The 18,097-nt window shown below is 39.3% G+C and overlaps 1 protein-coding gene across 12 annotated transcripts in view; it reads left to right on the forward strand.

Annotated features, from left to right (window-relative positions):
• LOC129771262 (arginine-glutamic acid dipeptide repeats protein) overlaps positions 1 to 18,097 on the forward strand; it is a 131,135-nt gene that overhangs the window by 88,254 nt on the left and 24,784 nt on the right. For all 12 annotated transcript variants that reach the window (XR_008742322.1, XM_055774724.1, XM_055774732.1 and 9 more), the window contains exons 5-6: positions 9,877 to 10,098; positions 10,182 to 10,361. Coding sequence is in view for 11 of the 12 variants with exons in the window: in XM_055774724.1 (XP_055630699.1) it covers positions 9,877 to 10,098; positions 10,182 to 10,361 (402 nt within the window). In the remaining variant the exon portion in view is untranslated. The remainder of the gene's footprint in view (positions 1 to 9,876; positions 10,099 to 10,181; positions 10,362 to 18,097) is intronic.

Genomic DNA, 18,097 nt, shown 5'->3' on the forward strand with positions numbered 1-18,097 from the left:
TCACAGTGTTACATGGATAGAAAACATTCAATTAAACTCTTTCACATGAATATATTTTGAAAATACCCAAAGGAACTGGCAGATTATTTTCAGTAACGATTAGATATTTCCACATTTTCCTCGATACTGGAAGCCCACCAGTGGTTAATGCCAACTCGATAACCACCTGTTAATAGCCGCGCGTGTATGTGTGTGTAGCGATGTCTTCCCAGGGAACCGTTTGTGGCATCACTCTCCTCCTGATAGATTCCCTTCTGGCCTAGGGTGCACAAACAGGCTCTTGGTGACACCGTTCATCCGCGCTTTCATGATAAATAAAGAGCTTCACCGCAACAGCGACAACATGCTCCAATCGCTGTTCAATTAGAACTGAGTGGATTTACGAGCGCCGCTCGCTTATATACCGATTGGTGATTTCAATAGCCTGTTTTGAAAGCAATTTTAAGACTATTGAAACAAGTTTTTGGATCAAAAAGTAACAAGTATATAACGCGTAGACATTTTATCTTTCGAATGAAGTGTTTATCATACCATTTCGTTCAGTTGTTTAGGAGCTATTAACGCTCAAAATCTCGGTCTCCGGTGTAACGCTTTCCTTTTCGAAACTTTGATTTTACACCCCGGTATAGAAATGAAAGACGTAGTCCTACGTCAAAAAGCATAATATTTTTGAAGAATTTTACTGTCTGAATAAAACCAATCATGCCAACATTTTTAGATGTACTTGCTTTTCTCTCTACAAGGAAGGAATATTTATGTTCAGAAGAGACTTTTCAAAGGAGATTTCATCATAAAATTTGTCACATGTTTGACAATTATCATAGTGTCTTTTCTTGGGTCATGACTTTTTTGTTGTCCAAATATTAACCCTTTCATTACGGCAGTACGCTCCGCTAAAGTGCTACCCCTGTACGGAGCACTGCGCCGAAAAGTATGTACATCGCGCTGGTGTAATCGAAGAGCAGTATGAATTTCATGTCGTCTATAGACGACGCTCGTACACATAGCTCGTCGCGCGTCTATAGACGACGCTCGTAATGAAAGGGTTAATCATTATAGAAAAATCTTTTCAATTAATGCGATACTACCGCTACAAAATGTATTCAGTTAGCTTCACGAACTTCTTACATTCTAGAAATTCTTTTCTGAAAATATTTGCATTCAACGATCTGCAACTGGTACTGATTATTTGTTCCACCCTTCCGTTACCTTTTAAAACACGTAAAATAACACCGAGAATTAAATTTCACACAAAAGTATTATACACTTTTCATTACAAGACTTGTCTTCAAAAATGATCCAGTCATTGGAAAATACTACAAAGAACTCCTTTCGTTCACTTGATTATGGATTGTTATTATTCCCCTACTCGTAAAAGGGGGAATTTGGACCACCTAAGCAAATCTCCTAATATTTCCAAACCAATACGGTCTAAATAAAAAATGTCACATTGTATAGTAAGCTACACTTGTTTTCTCTCAATCAATAATGTTTAATTATTATATCAAACTACCATATATATTATAAAATAAAATATTTTTTGACATTAAAATTTGATGCGGGGTGATTTGGACCGTCTGTGGGGTGATTTGGTCCAGTGTGTGTTTCATCGAAAAATACACACTTATGTTTATGTAAAGTATTTTGGAACAATGTTACAATCAGTAACAGTGTTCTGGGATCGATACCAGGTGTCTTGGCCATATTCCAGACCAGAAAAATTGGATTGAGACCATCTCGAATTCTGCATGGATTTTTTCACTGTTGTTCGAGCATTTTCAAACAGTTTCGGTGCCTGGTCAAAGAAAATCCGTTGTTGATGTCCTGCGTTGCTCTTTCAAGCTCCTCCTTCTTCCAACATTGTCTGCCCATCCTCTTTTTGCAATTCAGTGGCATCTGGAAAAAAAGAAATTTCATTTATTGTTATCAAACTTACAGTTTCGCTGCATCAAATTGTTCCTCTTCTGTAGGCGAACATAACTTTACTGCACAATACACGTAAAGTTTGTTTAATCAGCGGGAAAAATCTTAAAACCACGATCGGAAAATTCATATTTTTGACAATCAAAGTATTTGCTGTGTTCATGCAACCATTTCCTTCCACCTGTCGAAGTTTACAAAAGTTTTTTTACGTTAGTTCCATACGGTTCATTAATGAAAGAAAATGACATTATAAAAAATCCAAGTTGAGCGGTACTTTTTGAGATAATGGGGTGGTCCAAATCACCCCGTATGTCCAACTCACCCCGTGTTACCCTAGTTCGTTTAGTCTATTTTAACAGGATGTTTTTTTTACTAATGCCTCTGCGAAACTCTTTAACTTTAATATAATGCTAATATAATGCTCTTTTGTTTTTCCTAGACTAGCCTTCCCTTTTTTCAATGTACCCCAACGCATATAGAAATTTCCCACAGTTGATGGTTTGCATACCAATTGAATAAGAAATTCTTTGAGAATTGTTTGTTATGGTATTATGGTATTGTAAAAAATTGGAAGCATAGCAATTTTACCATGCAATGTCATTCGCGATTTCTTATACTCAGTCTAGCTCAAACTAGCAAGCAGTCAGCAGTCTATCCTAATGCTGATGTCAAACACAACGATTCTGATTGATACAAAGTTCAAGAGCAAAATCACTTCGGAGGATCGAATTTTTTGGCGTAGGACTACGTCTTTCATTTCTATACTGAGATGTAAGTTCAAAGTTTCGAAAAATAAAAGCGTTACGCCGAAGCAACAAGATTTTGAGTGTTAATACCTCCTAAACAACTGAACGAAATGGTATGATAAACACTTCATTCGAAAGATAAAATGTCTACGCGTTATATGATTGTCACCTTTTGATCCAAAAACTTGTTTCAATAGTCTTAAAATTGCTTTCAAAACAGGCTATTGAAATCACACCAATCGGTATATAAGCAAGTGCCGCTCGGAAATCCACTCAGTTATGATAGCGCAACGATTGAGGTAGGATCGCTGGAATGAATGGACGTTACCCTAACACAGACTTCAAAACCATGGAGCTTGGAGAAATCGGCATTGCAAAATAGATGCAAGCAGCGGATACTTTTGTATTCTCATGCATTTCTGCCGAACGGAATGAGTTTCCCTAACACAGACTTCAAAACCACGGAGCGAGGGGAAATTGTCATTGCAAAATAGATGCAAGCTGCGGGTGCTTTCGTGCTCGTTTGCATTTCTGCGAATCGAAATGTATTTTCCCAACACAGATTCCGAAATCAAGAAGTTGGGGAAATCAGCATTGCAGATACATGCAAGTCGGCAGTACTTTTATATCCCCATGCATTTTTACACTCGTTGTGCTAGCACGGTCTACAAAAGCGGGTACAAATGCAATGTTTTGGCTCCGTTATTCAAGACTGCGTTGGAAGATATCCCTTCATGTTGTCAGCTCAACTCAAATTATGTGAAATACCGTTTGATGATTAGTCAAAATGTTGATAACTATTTGTTGCAATAACCACTACCATAATGCATGAATTGACCTAAATTGGGATTTGTTTGCAATTGAATTCGTAAATTGTTTCATTCATTTACTAGTTTAATCAATAATTCAATCAATACATACAAAAGATAGCTCTGCACAGCGGCGATATCCGTGCCCGTGCCCTCCGAGGTGCGATTATTGCTGAATGAAAAAAACACAAATGATTACTAAGCCAACGGCAGTCCTACGTCAAGTTTGCAGTTATATCATAGGTATAACCCACCCATGCTTTTTTTGAACAATCGGTCAGTGTGAAGGCCGTGCCAGATGATGGTGGGTGAGCGAGCGTTCCGCTTAAGCACTTGTGGAAGGACACTAACCCACTTTCATGTCCTTTGAAAGGACTGATTGGTTCCACAAGCACGTTAACAGAACCACCTCGATCACAAGTGGACTGTATCACTTTTTGGCACTTCCTTCTGGATGGTTGCTGGTTCTCCGGTGGAATCAGGATGATGTTCTGCTGATTAAAAACTAGCTAATGGTTTTGGCTTTTTACAGTTTATTTAACACGACTAAATTACACGGATTTGGATCTTTACTCAATGGTGGTTGGAAATGGAATGAGAATGGAACGAACGAACGTGATGAATTATAGAGGTTTTAAACTTTTCAGTTCATTCGCCTCTAGGATGAGAATGGAATTAAACTTAAGGCTAATATGTACACACTTTCTCTGTATACAAGGAGTTTTCTTCTCTTTCTCTCCCGTTGCATTGGCTGGTGGTGATGTCGAGCGGGCGGGGCATGCGTATCTGCTTTGCTCGCGTCATATTACCAAAACTTTCCGCTTAGTTCGGAAAGCAAACATGTTTGGACATGTTGGGGCGCGAACAGTCAGAGATTGTGACAAAATCGCATTTCGTCGACATTCTAACATTTCACACGCCGAATCAGACCCAGATGCTGATACGATTCAAAATTTGTATGCTGTAACCTTTGGAGAATGTAAATATAGTATAGTAAATTGGGTTCCCTTGGACTAGGCAGCCACCAAATACCGAAAATTGCTCGCAAACCGTCTCAGGTGGAAGCTACGATTTTACGACGGGAGAATCAAAAATGTTCGAAAAAACGGTACTGTTCCGTTCAAAACGGTACGTTTGGCCAGTGCTTAAAGCTTCTGGTAGACAAATATGCTAAAAAACTGAGAAAATCTTTTTTATCAGTTGCTGAATTTGGAACACATCAACAACTATGCGTAAAATGGCAGTACAGTAGTATCTTAAAATTGGACAAAAGTGTGTTTGGTGTGGTTGTACATCTTTTTTCAAGTTGGTAATTGTCTAAAATTGATAAAATGAAGGGAATTGACCGGAAGTTCTAAAGACAATCATTTTTTGACGTAGGACTACGTCGAACATGAATGTATGGGGTTTAAAATCACATGAGAAAAAATTAAAGATTTTAAATGCTTATAATTCGAGCATTACTTAATAGATCGCAATGATTTTTACATCAATTGATAGGAAATTTTTCTACGCATCTGTCACAATAAATGAAAATTTATTTTTTTAAACGCGGTGAATCCCACGCTTTGATTGGCTCGATCTGTGTCAAATTGTACCGACCAGAAGGAGCAACCAGAGCAACAACTGAATACGGCTTCCCCAACACAGACTTCAAACCTAAGCAGCTTGAGCAAATCGGCATTGCAAGTACATACAAGCTGCGGGTACTTTTATACTCGCTCGCATTAGTGCAGACGGGTATTTGTTTCCCTAACACAAACTTCAAACCCAAAGGAGCCTTTTAAAACCGGTATAATAAATACTAGAGACGAATGAACTTTCAAGTTCAAAGCTTCTATAGTGTAAAAAGTTGAATTCATGCAAGCTGGGGGTACTTTTGTACCTAAATTGTTATGAAATCGTTTTTTGATATCTAGATTTTTCAAATGGTGACTTTTGTTGAAAAACAGTCAATTTTTCATTCCAATGGCCACCATTTTGGCAATTTTCCGAATTTTCAAAAACACATTGCGTATTTGAAACAGAAATGCCAGCAAAGAATCAATTTTCTCCAAACAATTACCGGAACATGGTGGGGTGCCCATCCAGGAGACCTCATTCAGTTGTACAAAACAACGATATTGTCAGTGTTAGAATATGGCAGTTTTTGCTTCCGATCAGCTGCCAGGATTCATATTCTCAAGCTGGAGAGAATACAATATCGTTGCTTGCGTATAGCCATGGGGTGTTTGCATTCGACACATACGATGAGTCTCGAAGTTTTGGCAGGAGTACCCCCGCTTACTCTTCGGTTCACAGAATTATCCTACAGATTTCTCATCCGTTGCAAGATCATGAATCCATTGGTGATTGATAACTTCGAAAATCTACTCCAACTGACTCCTCAGTCAAGTTTTATGTCTTTATACCATGAGTACCTTACCCACGACGTGCACCCTTCACCAGGCATCTCCAACCAAGTTTGCTTCCCATACTTTTGCAATTCCTCTGTCATTTTTGATCTGTCCATGCGACAAAAAATCCATGGAATACCAGATCACCTACGCTCCAATGTTATTCCGTCGATATTTTCGGAAAAATATGGGAAAGTTGGATCTGATAAAATGTTCTTTACTGACGGTTCATACATAAACGGGTCCACTGGCTTCGGCATCTTCAATGAAAATTCCAGTGCCTCTGTAGGTCTGTAGGAATGTAGGTCGTGATTTCATTCGCGTGATATCTCGGCTTATGTCCAATCACTACAACCTAAACGCGCATCTCTATCGCATTGGGCTCGCAGCAAACAATCTTTGTGATTGTGGCGATGGCTACCACGACATCGAGCATGTTGTCTGGTCTCTAGGTCTCTAGAGCACTGAGAGCAAAAGGCAGACAATCGGATATCCCCGTCCGGGATATCTTAGGTAGCCGGGATCCTGATCTTCTGCTTCATCTATACCTGTTCCTCAGAAACGCCGATGTCAACGTTTAATGATGTTTCCTTCGTTGTGTCCCCGTTTCATATCCCTCCTAGCGATCGATAAACTTTTACTTAGTCGCAGCAATACATACACACACTCTTTACAGATGCACGGGCCAAAGGTTGTGCAGTCCACTGATCATTCAACAAGAGCCAAAGGTTGTACCGCTCATGACAACTCTACACGAACTGATGATTGCGCCGGCTAGTGACCATTCTATCCTGGATTCCTCGAGTCGAGAAAGACGCACCACGCTAGATATGGGGTACAGACTAGGGAGCGTTGCTGATTAATGGTCAGCTGCATCCCAATAGGAAGTAGCCCGTGTCGGGCACACGTATAGAGCATCGAAGACTGCAACATACCAATTATGAGAACACTTGTAATACTAACCTCGAGCCAACCGCGAGTAATCGGTTACATATTACTAACATAGTTGTAAGACAAAATATGTCAAAATATTGGACTCCCGGCCCCGTCAGGCTAACGCCACATGTGCCTTAATAAAAAATATATTTTGGGAAAAAAAAAAAACATTGTTTATGGGGTAATTTTTTGAAATTCGAGATGACCATTTTCATTGGCACTCTACTATATACGAGGGTCGTTAAAAAAATAAGTTTCAGTGCCTCAGAAATTGCGGAAAAATAAAGTTAGGACAAAAAACAAGGTGATTTTCGTAATCTACGTTTCATTTTCTATTTTTCTTCATAATCGCCGTAACGTTCGAGGCATTTGTCATAGCGTGGCACGAGTTTTTCTATTCCGAGTGCGTAGCGTCCAACTTTTTGAAGTACGATGAACTGCGTCACGAATTTCTTCAGTGTTATCGAATCGTTGACCGCCGAACGCCTGTTTCATCACCGTACTATTGTGAAGTTTTGGACCGATTAAGAACCGCGATTAAGAACAAAAGGCCAGGTTTATTGACGAAAGGAGTGTTTCTCATCCACGATAATGCGCGGCCCCATTATGCTCGCGTAACTCTAGAGCAATTGAAAACATTCAAATGAACTGTGTTCGAGCATCCTCCTTATTCCCAAGATCTCGCCCCTAGCGACTATCACTTATTCCCGAAACTGAAACAGGCGTTCGGCGGTCAACGATTCGATAACACTGAAGAAATTCGTGACGCAGTTCATCGTACTTCAAAAAGTTGGACGCTACGCACTTCGCGCTCGGAATAGAAAAAGTCGTACCACGCTATGAACAATGCCTCGAACGTTACGAAAATCACCTTGTTTTTTGTCCTAACTTTATTTTTCCGCGATTTCTGAGGCACTGAAACTTATTTTTTGAACGACCCTCATATATAGTAGGGTGCCAATGAAAATGGTCATCTCGAATTTCAAAAAGTTACCCCATAAAAAATGTTCACCATCTTGAAAATTATTTGTTCGAACTTTCTCTCAAAGCTTTTCAAAGATTTCAAAATTTTTACCATAAGATAACTTTGATCTACGGGCAGAAACAAATACAACAAAATAAAGACAGCTCAAATCGGACCATCCCTTCTTCGGGTTTTGTGCTTACCAACACATTTGGCCTTCCATTTTCATTTATGTAGATCATTCATTTTTCTTGAGACATTCTGTATTTGTTGAATCTCTTGTTATTATGTGTGATCATTTGTTATTTGATTTCGTTGTAATGAAGAAAATTCCTCAGATTTTCTCTAACGGGACCCATAGGTTCAGATTCATTTTTATGATTCATGTTATGAGTGAAAAAAGGTGCTCAAAATTTCAAAGCTGCACATATTTAGGATTTGTTCTGAGTAACCAGTCTCGTGAGTCCATATAAATCTTGAGGGGGACATTCTTCGAACGAAAAGATTAATGCCGGATTTTTAAAACATCCATTGAAGACCCTCACACACAGTATGATATCTGTTAGAAAATTGATTAAATCAATTTAAATTCGACTCGCTTTCTTACCTGCTAAACGACCCACACGATGCAAAATAAATGAGCGAACTATTATTATCGATTGGTTTGGCTATTTATATCTGTTTTATGGTGTGTGTTTTTTGTTTATCCATTCGAACGATTTAATGCTTCTCCTAATCATGCCCCGGTGCGTGCTGGTTCTGTTAATTAATTTGAAATTGTTCGAATTTTTCACAGTGTATAATTAACCAATAAGTAATAAAGAACACTGGTATGTGCATCATACACGCACACACACACATACAGTGTACACTGTTTTGTGTATATTATTTGCGGTTTTCCGCTCAGTTCTTGTTGTGTGAACGGTGGTGCGAACATGAATGTTTTACGGGGTACGATAGGCGAGCTCGTTTGCACCAACAAAAAAAAGAGGGAAGAAAAGAAAGGGAATTAATTCAAGAATGAGCATTTGGCATTTTAACGGTTCTTTCGATTAGTTCTAGGCAATTTGGGTTGAACATTTGCTGTGGTGATAGACGCACACACACACATACACACGAAAACAGTTTTGTTTTTTTCTATCGTTTGCTTTTCACGAAGAGGAAATGTGAGAGATATAATCATACCTTGAAATGCTTATAATTAGTCATTTAGTTTTATTCGTTGTAGCAAACAGAGGGCCTTCGGCCTCTGCGAATAGCATTATGAGTTTAAATTGTTGTATGTTTGACAAGAATTGGCATGTTATATTTTTATTTCATAGTTAACAAAAGCAAAATTAAGCCCTTTAGGTTCACCACGCCGAGCGTCGAGAGGCGACTGTGAGCCATTGGAAACCGAGTTGGGCACAAGGCATCGAACCGAAACTGATTTCAGGTTGTTTTTACACCCCCCGATTATCCTACCATTTGGTGTTGGTCAAAGAATAATCCATAAACATTATCATCATTATCATCTCATTACAATCTCTTACTTAAACAAGCTGCCTGAGCACATTGACACTTTTTGCTTTTTGTCTTTTTTTTATTTACTTGACACCCCCTCGCTTTGTCGTTTTCATTCATTACAAATCACCACTTGATACATTTAGCACACCATTAAAGCCGACTCGTTTCAATAAATCACCTGTTATTTTCGTGTGAAACCGCACCATCAACGGCACTCTCCTCCTCGAAACAACACCACTCAACAACAGCAGCTTACGACACGGTTTATTCCGTTGGATTAGCGCGCACTGTCTCTTAATTTTATCTTCCTACCTTAATCTTAACTCGCCTGTTGTAAGATTTTCGGTTTCGGTTAACTGGTTAACATTGGGTTTAATTTATGCTTTTCCAGGTTTCGTTTTCACGTTGATTTTCGTTTAGTGGCCATTCTCTTTTCCTTCCTACACCCTACTCGCTCTTCCTATCTCTATACATGTTTGTTTGCATCTCTCATCATCATCGTTCACGAAAAAACATAACCCACTTTGTCAGTGAGAGCCTTACACAGGAAGCCATTAACGTTTTGCTGTACACATTGTTATTGCTATTATTATCAGGCTATTTTACCAGACTATCAGCCAATTGAGAATTACCGCTCCGAGGACGATGAAGACCGCGATCTAGAGGATCCGAGATGGACCCCCGGTCTCTACATTGATAACGATCTGTTGATGTACCTGACCGCCGCGCGATCGATTTCCGCATTTCAGGGCATGTGCGAAGAGGATGGTTGCATGGCAGCTAGTCGCGACGATACCACGATAAATGCATTTGATGTTGTAAGTATCGGTGTAGTGTCAACCGACAACAACTGACCGCCCGCCATCGAATGATGCAATTCAAATTTCTGTTTTTTTTTCAGTTACACGATTCCGGATACGACGCCGGCAAGGCGCTAGAAGCACTACTCAAGTGCCCAGTGACGAAGGGAATCGACAAGAAGTGGACCGAAGAGGAAACCAAACGTTTCATCAAGGGTCTGCGACAGTTTGGAAAGAACTTTTTCCGTATACACAAGGATTTACTGCCACACAGAACCACGGTAGGTGATCTTAACTGAATATGTGTGCAAAACCATATAAGATATGGTAATGGTAAACGGTCAGGTCTCCCAGGGTATCCTGATGTCGTTGTTTTCGATATAGCGTCCTTTTAGTTTGTACAGGGTTCACTTCTTCTATTATGACCTTCAGCTTCAGCTGATGGAACCCACGTTGGGGGTAATGCTGTACCATTTCGCTTCACCCAAATATTCTAGATTGAAGACTTTGGCCATGATTACTCAAGCAGCTTCTATGGTGACGATTGACGGACTTATGTTTTAGTTACAACTCGGTGAAAAATTTCTGAATCGTTCCGTAAATCTTGGGCAATATGCACTATGTGTTGTTTTTGGTCGGAACCTAAAATCTGTTGGACTAATTTTACAACCACAAAAACCCCAACACATCTCAATAATGGGCTAAATAATATAACCTAATGGTAGGGTGCGAATCTCCAAAGTCATTTTCTTATTTTTTTTTTCATGTATTCATCGTTTACCAGAAGTATTGAGATGTGCACTACTGCGTCTTCATTATTCTTCTTGATAGTCGATAGTTTAGTATCATAAAGGGTGTGTCACATCAAATTGCATCACGGAAAAAACGCTGTAGAAATTTAATTTTTAGGAATTATATCTTCAGCTTTCGCTTTAAAATCAGATAAGAGTGTATAGATCACGTTGGCCATGCTTCACTGTCAATTTTTCGTAAATTTGGAAAAATATCGTCGAACGAAAAAGAGCGTCGTGAATTAATCCTGCGCACTCATTTCGAGAATCCGGAGTTGTCACATCGGGACATCGGTAAGATGCTGGGAATCGTCCAATCCACGGTCAGCAGAGTACTAAAACGATACTTCGAGAACCTAACCATCGACCGGAAGGTGAAGAACGGCAAAAATGGATGCTCCGTCAGTGAAAAAGATCACAAGCGCGTAGTTAAGCAGTTTAGACGTGATCCGAGAAGTTCGGTCCGGGATGTCGCCAATAAGCTGAATTTGTCAAGTTCATTCGTCCAGCGGATCAAGCAGCGGGAGGGCCTGCGTACATACAAGGTTCAGAAGGCTCCTAACCGCGACGAAAGGCAAAACATGGTGGGGAAGACGCGAGCCCGGAAGCTGTACACCGAAATGCTGACGAAGCCGCATTGCCTGGTAATGGACGATGAAACCTACGTCAAAGCGGACTTTCGTCAGCTGCCGGGCCTGTTGTTCTTCTCCGCAGAGGACAAATTCAGCGTTCCGGAGGAGATTCGCAAGCAGAAACTATCCAAGTTTGCCAAAAAGTACATGGTGTGGCAAGCGATCTGCTCTTGCGGAAAGCGGAGCGCCCCCTTCGTGATGACCGGCACGGTAAACGGGCAGGTTTACCTTAAGGAGTGCCTACAGAAGCGCTTACTACCACTATTGAAGCAGCACGAGGGCCCGACCATCTTCTGGCCGGATCTCGCTTCGTGCCACTATTCAAAGGACGTGTTGGAGTGGTACGAAGCCAACGGGGTCACCTTCGTGCCAAAGGGAATGAACCCGCCCAACGCGCCGGAGCTTCGCCCAATAGAGAAATATTGGGCGATTATGAAGCAGGCCCTCCGGAAGAACCTAAAAGTTGTCAAATCGGAGGCGGACTTCAAGAGAAAATGGATTTCTGTTCAAAAAAAACTACAACCTGACGTTGTACAGAACCTTATGGACGGGGTAAAGAGGAAGGTACGAGCATACGGGCTTGGGCTCGAAGTATGAAAAATGGAAAATGCCAAAAGTTGTTTAATAGTTTTTATTTTACTGTCTAAAATTTTCAAAAGGATCGGTCTACTGGGCGAATTTCTACAGCGTTTTTTCCGTGATGCAATTTGATGTGACACACCCTTTACTCTTGCACTCATAGTGAAGAATCGAAAGATAAGCATTCTCCTAAATGTCGCAGCATCAAAACAAGTTCATCGAGACAAAACAATTTACAATCGATCTTATATAGCCGGCGGAACATCCAAGATTCTGGTTAGTTTCCGAACAAACGATCAGAAATCGTTGGGTTTTTGAGGGTAATAACCAATTTTTTCATATTAACTCAAATATACAAGATGTGATTGCAAGGTTTGAAACAACGTAATTACATCTTGTATATTTGACTGTAACTGATCTCTCAGAACAAGCTATTTAGACCGAAACATGCGTGGTTTTGTGGAAACAAATAAATATGGTCGACTCTTGATTCATTATTGTTCTCGAGAGACTAGTAATATGTCGAAACTTGTGTCCGTACTTGAATATGATGCACTCAGTATGCATCACAAACGTAATTGAGAACATTTTCGGAAGATTTCAAAACACAACTTCGGTGTTACAACTCTCATTCATAACACACTATCGATCCCCGAAGCGGATTATCTTTCAGATCTCGTGTTGGATTTCCGTGTATGGTTGTTGGCTGCTCGCTAGCTGAACTGATGAATCACAAATGAAATTCATTTTATGCGCGCGGAGCCCAGTTAATATTTCTCTCCTGGTTTGATTCTGCGCGTCAGTGTAAGTTCTGCACTGAGGTTGCTTTGCGCATATTCTGAGAATGGATTCTGAAGCAAACAATTTTGCACGACCGTTAAGAAGGATAGTAAATCAGAAACTGAAGGTTGGCAACAGCGAAGGCAGTACTCATTGTGCTCCTTTTTTTGTTTGACGTAGGATTACGTCTTTCGGGAACATATTGGGGGTACAAATTGAAAATGTCCAATTTCATGATGGATTGATGAGATTTTTGCGCCAATCCATCTCGACATTCCAAAACAATTTTTGATGTAGGACTACGTATTTCATTTCTATACCGGGGTGTAAAATCTAAGTTTCGCGAACGAAAACGTTACGCTGGAGACCGAGATTTTGAGCGTTAATAGCTCCTAAATAACTGAACGAAATGGTATGATAAACACTTCATTCGAAAGATAAAATGTCTACGCGTTATATACTTGTTACTTTTCGATCCAAAAAGTTGTTTCAATAGCCTTGAAATTACTTTCAGAACAGACTATTGAAATCACCAGTCGGTATATAAGCGAGCACCGCTCTGAAATCCACTCAGTTATAATTGGAGCATGTTGTCGCTGTTGTGGTGAAGTTCATCATGAAAACGCTGATGAACGGTGAACTGATGAGACTGTTTGTGCACCTTAGGCCAAAAGGGAATCCATCAGGAGGAGAGGAATGCCACTGAAAAAGCGACCAAGAAAGTACCAGCATCGAAAAATGGTTCCGCTTGAGGCATCGGAGTAGCCGCCACACACACATACACGCGCGCAACTCTTTTCGTTTGGTTTGTTATCCAGCATCGAGAAGAATCTGGAAAGATGTTATCGTTGCTGAAAAATAATCTGCCAGTTCCCCTTGGAATTGAAAAATACATTCAAGCGAAAGAGTTTATTTTATTTATTTCTATCCATATAATACTGCGACCAAATACATTTGTTTTTGTGACTTTTCAATCAAGTACAATTAACAAGAAAGCTTATAAAGATTATTCTTCCGTATCAGGATATTTTCGTATCCAATATTGGATGCGCGCGCAACAGAAAATGTTTCGCATCGCGAAAATCATAATTTTCAATCAATTATTGCTCAGTCGCGGAAAGTTTCAAGCTCAGAGAGTTCATTCGCCTCTAGTTTGCCTTCCAAATTGCCATCGTAAACCACACTTTCTCGTTTTATGATTTTTAAATCAAGTGCAATTAACAGGAAAGCTTCTGAGGATTGTTCTTCCCTATCAGTAGAATATTTTCGTATCCAATATTGGATGCATAAAACCTTATGCCTCCAACGTAACGCTCTCGTTTCCGAAGTTCCCCAAATATTCATTTATTTATTCATTCGGAATGGATTCAGATTCGACGTCAGACAAACAATCACTAAATCAACGATAGTCCTACGTTAACCTTGCGATTATACCACAGATATAACCCACTTCCTATTTTTTAATTGAATAAAATAATATAAGTCATGAAACTAACTATCGAACAATTGAAAAACGTATCCAAACGGAAATACCCAGTTGGTTGAAATTGATGACAAAAGCGATGGCTAATGTACTTACAATTATTGCTCAGTTATTTCCTGATGGTTTTACGATTTTTTTTCATCAATCGATCTGAGCACTCCATAACAATTCACAATGAATAAAATAATATATTGTATGAAACTAACTATCAAATCTCTAAACGGAGATACTGATTGGTCGTAATTGAAATACAAGCTTCCTCTTGTACTCACAATTATTGTTCAGTCACTTTCTGATAGATTTACAGAGTTTCGCATCAGTCATTTTGGGCACTCCATAAAAATTCATTACAGTGAAATTGAATAAAATTATATATTTTATGAAACTACAGACTTTAAATCCAAGGTGCCTGGAGAAATCGAGGTTTAGGGCTTACTTGCTTTTCTCTTTCATTCTCGATTTGTATCGAACAAAACCGTTGTCCGCAACAGGAAAGACTGTTACCTGCTTTCTAGCTGGTGCAATACTGAGATTTGAAATCAAGAATGGATCAGCTATACCCAATACGTTGAAAACGGAAGAAGAATAAGTTGCAATATATCTCTGAAATATGATTGATACAATATATGCACAGGTAAAGCTGTATGGTAAAAGGGGAGAGCTTCCAATTTTCGTTAATTTAAACCATTGACGATTTGGGAATCGTAAAGCCAAGCATACCAAACAAATCTCCAAGAATTTCTGATTCGATTAGTATACAATTCTAAATCCGTTTGGAGTAATAATCGATATCAACGTAGAAGCTATTTCATAAAAACGTGTGACCTATGTTCTAATTTGACAGCCTCACTGAAAGACGTAGTCGTACTTTAAAGGTTTCCAATTTATTTTTTATTTATACTTCTCATAACAATTTCCACTTTCTTTCTTCGCCTTCTGAAGATAAACCGATTTTTGATTAGGTAAGATTAGGGTAATATGTTGGGGTTAGGATTGGGCGGATCGATATTTAGAAAATCAATCTTTTTCTCTCCGATTTTCGACATTTTGGATCGATTATTTGTAATTAAAAAAATCGCGTACATCGATCTTTTCTTTTCAATTCTTTCGATCTTTTTGATCGTAGAAAATTTTCGTGAATTAGTTTTTCAGTGGACACCAAAAAACTACCAGAAAAATTCATAACCATCGGATCCCTTTCAAGGTTGTCAAATCAGTGGTTGTAAAGTTAGGAGAAGCAGTTTTGTAAGTATGGTCACTACCAAACAAATGATCACAAGCTATATTTACACCATCACATTCACTAGGCTGACAGTGAAAATTGTGACGAAATTGGATGGTGACATCAGGTCAGGGTGAAGTGTTCTTTTCTAAAACTGAGATTACTACCAAGATTTCGACTGAATGACAGACGTATGCCACGGTTAGATTTTATGGGATTATTGTCAGCAGAGTTCTGGATGAATATCAGTTGTTGAATTTCTATAAAATAAATTTTAATTAAATAATTCCATGACGGTACAATACCCTGGAAAAAATATATTATACCCTGGAAAATATATTTTCTTTGGGTTTTCAAGTGTTTTTGTGACCTTCATTTTGAGAATCGATTCTTTGGTACCGATTTAATCAGTGAATCAATTCCTAGGCCGTTTAGAAAATCGACCCGTCAAAATCGATCTTTTTTTGAAAATCGTCCAATCCTAGTTGGACTCACAGTACTTGAATTCACTCATTCAATGCTCGATTGAATTTTTAAACCGAGTGGCAGTACTTGAAGTTACATATTAAATTACATATTTCTCCATAACCGAAACCGTTCGCTCCGTTATCCAAGCCACTAGTAGTAGATTATCTAGGTTTGTTGAAAATTGAGTGTGTGAATTCAGATAGTTTGCGCATGGGTCATCTCAGTATCTACTTTTATGTGAGCTACATCGTTTGAATGGTTTTGGTTCCTAGTTTTGGTCAACTGAATCATTATTAGACTCATTTAAACCACATAGAGCAGTGGTACTAAACTTTTTTTCCAAGGGGGCCACAAACACATGTTGGCCATGGTGTAGCGGGCCGCAAAAAAAAAATAAAAAAGTGTGGTGTATAAGACCGCATTGTTAACGTAGGACTACGAACTTATAGTATAATAAACATTGTAGCAATTTAAGAATGGAACTTTTTAGTACAAATATTTCGTAGGACTGACAAGAACCAAGAAGAAAACGCAATAAAACGCCAATTTGAGCAAATTTTTAAATTGACAACTTTTAGCATAATATTAACATATACTGTTGATTGCTCGCTGTCTAAAGTGTCCGTGAAACACTGAACTTATTGAATATCCAAATATTTTTTCAGTATCTCTTAGCAAAACTACATCTCTAACAGTCTCAAAAATAACGCGTCAAAGAACACAGCTCTCACCGCTTAAAAAATATCTTCTTCACATCCGGCATGAAAGGTGATGCATTTTGACACCACCTTTAACCCGGAAATAATGCGCGAATTCAGGAGAATATGAGGATCGATTGGAAAAAGTCACCGACAAATTATTTACGATTTTCACGATGCATCGTGAACATTCTTTTCGTGCTAGAAACAGTGCAGCTCAGACTTGTTCGTTGCCGAGTTGAAAACGCATACGAAAAGCATTCTACTAGTCGGTGTTAAGTGTTAGGTGCCAATTCATAGGTCGGACCTTGTGACATTTTTTATGATTTCGAAAAAAACAAGCTTGAAGTTTGGTGCTATAAGGGGTTTCATTGAGCGTTGAAAACAATTTCGATAAATTATTTTTGCTGTACGCGTCATATTCCAAATCTGATAAATGAGGAATGTAGTTTACAAAATGTTTAAATTAATGCAATCAATAACTCGGAATTTTTAATTTTGCGACTTGGTCCCCTCTTAATTTAACACCGACCAACTGTCAGTGAATTTTTTTTGAAGAGGCAACATTGGTTAGGATTGACGGCGCCAGTGGTTGTATGGTTAGCGTAACAGCCTCACAATCCGATCGGCCTGGGTTCAATCCCAGCTGGCGTCGTTGGGATTTTCTGAGGCGAAAAATCTCTGGTTACGTCTTCCTTCGGAGCGGAAGTAAAAGAAGTTGGCCCGGCTCATGAGTTGTTGAGTCTGATAGGTAGGAACAGGTGGAGTCGCCTCCCTGATGTCGGTGATTGGCACTAAAGTGGCGGAAATAGGCCGACGAAAAATAAGCGAAGATAAAAAAAAAAAAAAATTGGTTAGGATTCAAATGACCTCGGGAGCGTGTAGAGCGTGATTTTTTGTTTCCAGAAAAACTGTCAGTATTGTTCCTACACTCGTTTATAGCGGATGAGTATATGTGTTTTGAAATCGTGTTGATTTTTGCCTCCGAAGTTTTCGCTATGTGTGACGCGACAATGAACAACGTTGTGCGATAAAAGTTTGCCATCGCTTGGGCAAATCCGCACCAGAAACGGTCGATATGATGAAAAAGGCCTATGGTGAACTTTGTATGAGCCAAAGAACTATTTTTCGATAGTACTCAAGCTTCAGAAATGGTCGAGAATCGGGTGAACTGATTCCTGACGGAGGAAGGTCCAGAACCTCCTGTACTGAGGTCAATATCAACACGATATGAACCATTGTGCAAGAAGATATGTCTATTAGTGTAGAACGAATAGCTGAGATCATGAATATATCCGTAGATTCCACACACAACATCCTAGCGAACGAATTGAAGCTGGGACCGCTGACCCGCTCGAATTGTA

This window comes from Toxorhynchites rutilus, chromosome 2 (assembly GCF_029784135.1).
Source record: "Toxorhynchites rutilus septentrionalis strain SRP chromosome 2, ASM2978413v1, whole genome shotgun sequence".
NCBI lineage: Eukaryota > Metazoa > Arthropoda > Insecta > Diptera > Culicidae > Toxorhynchites > Toxorhynchites rutilus.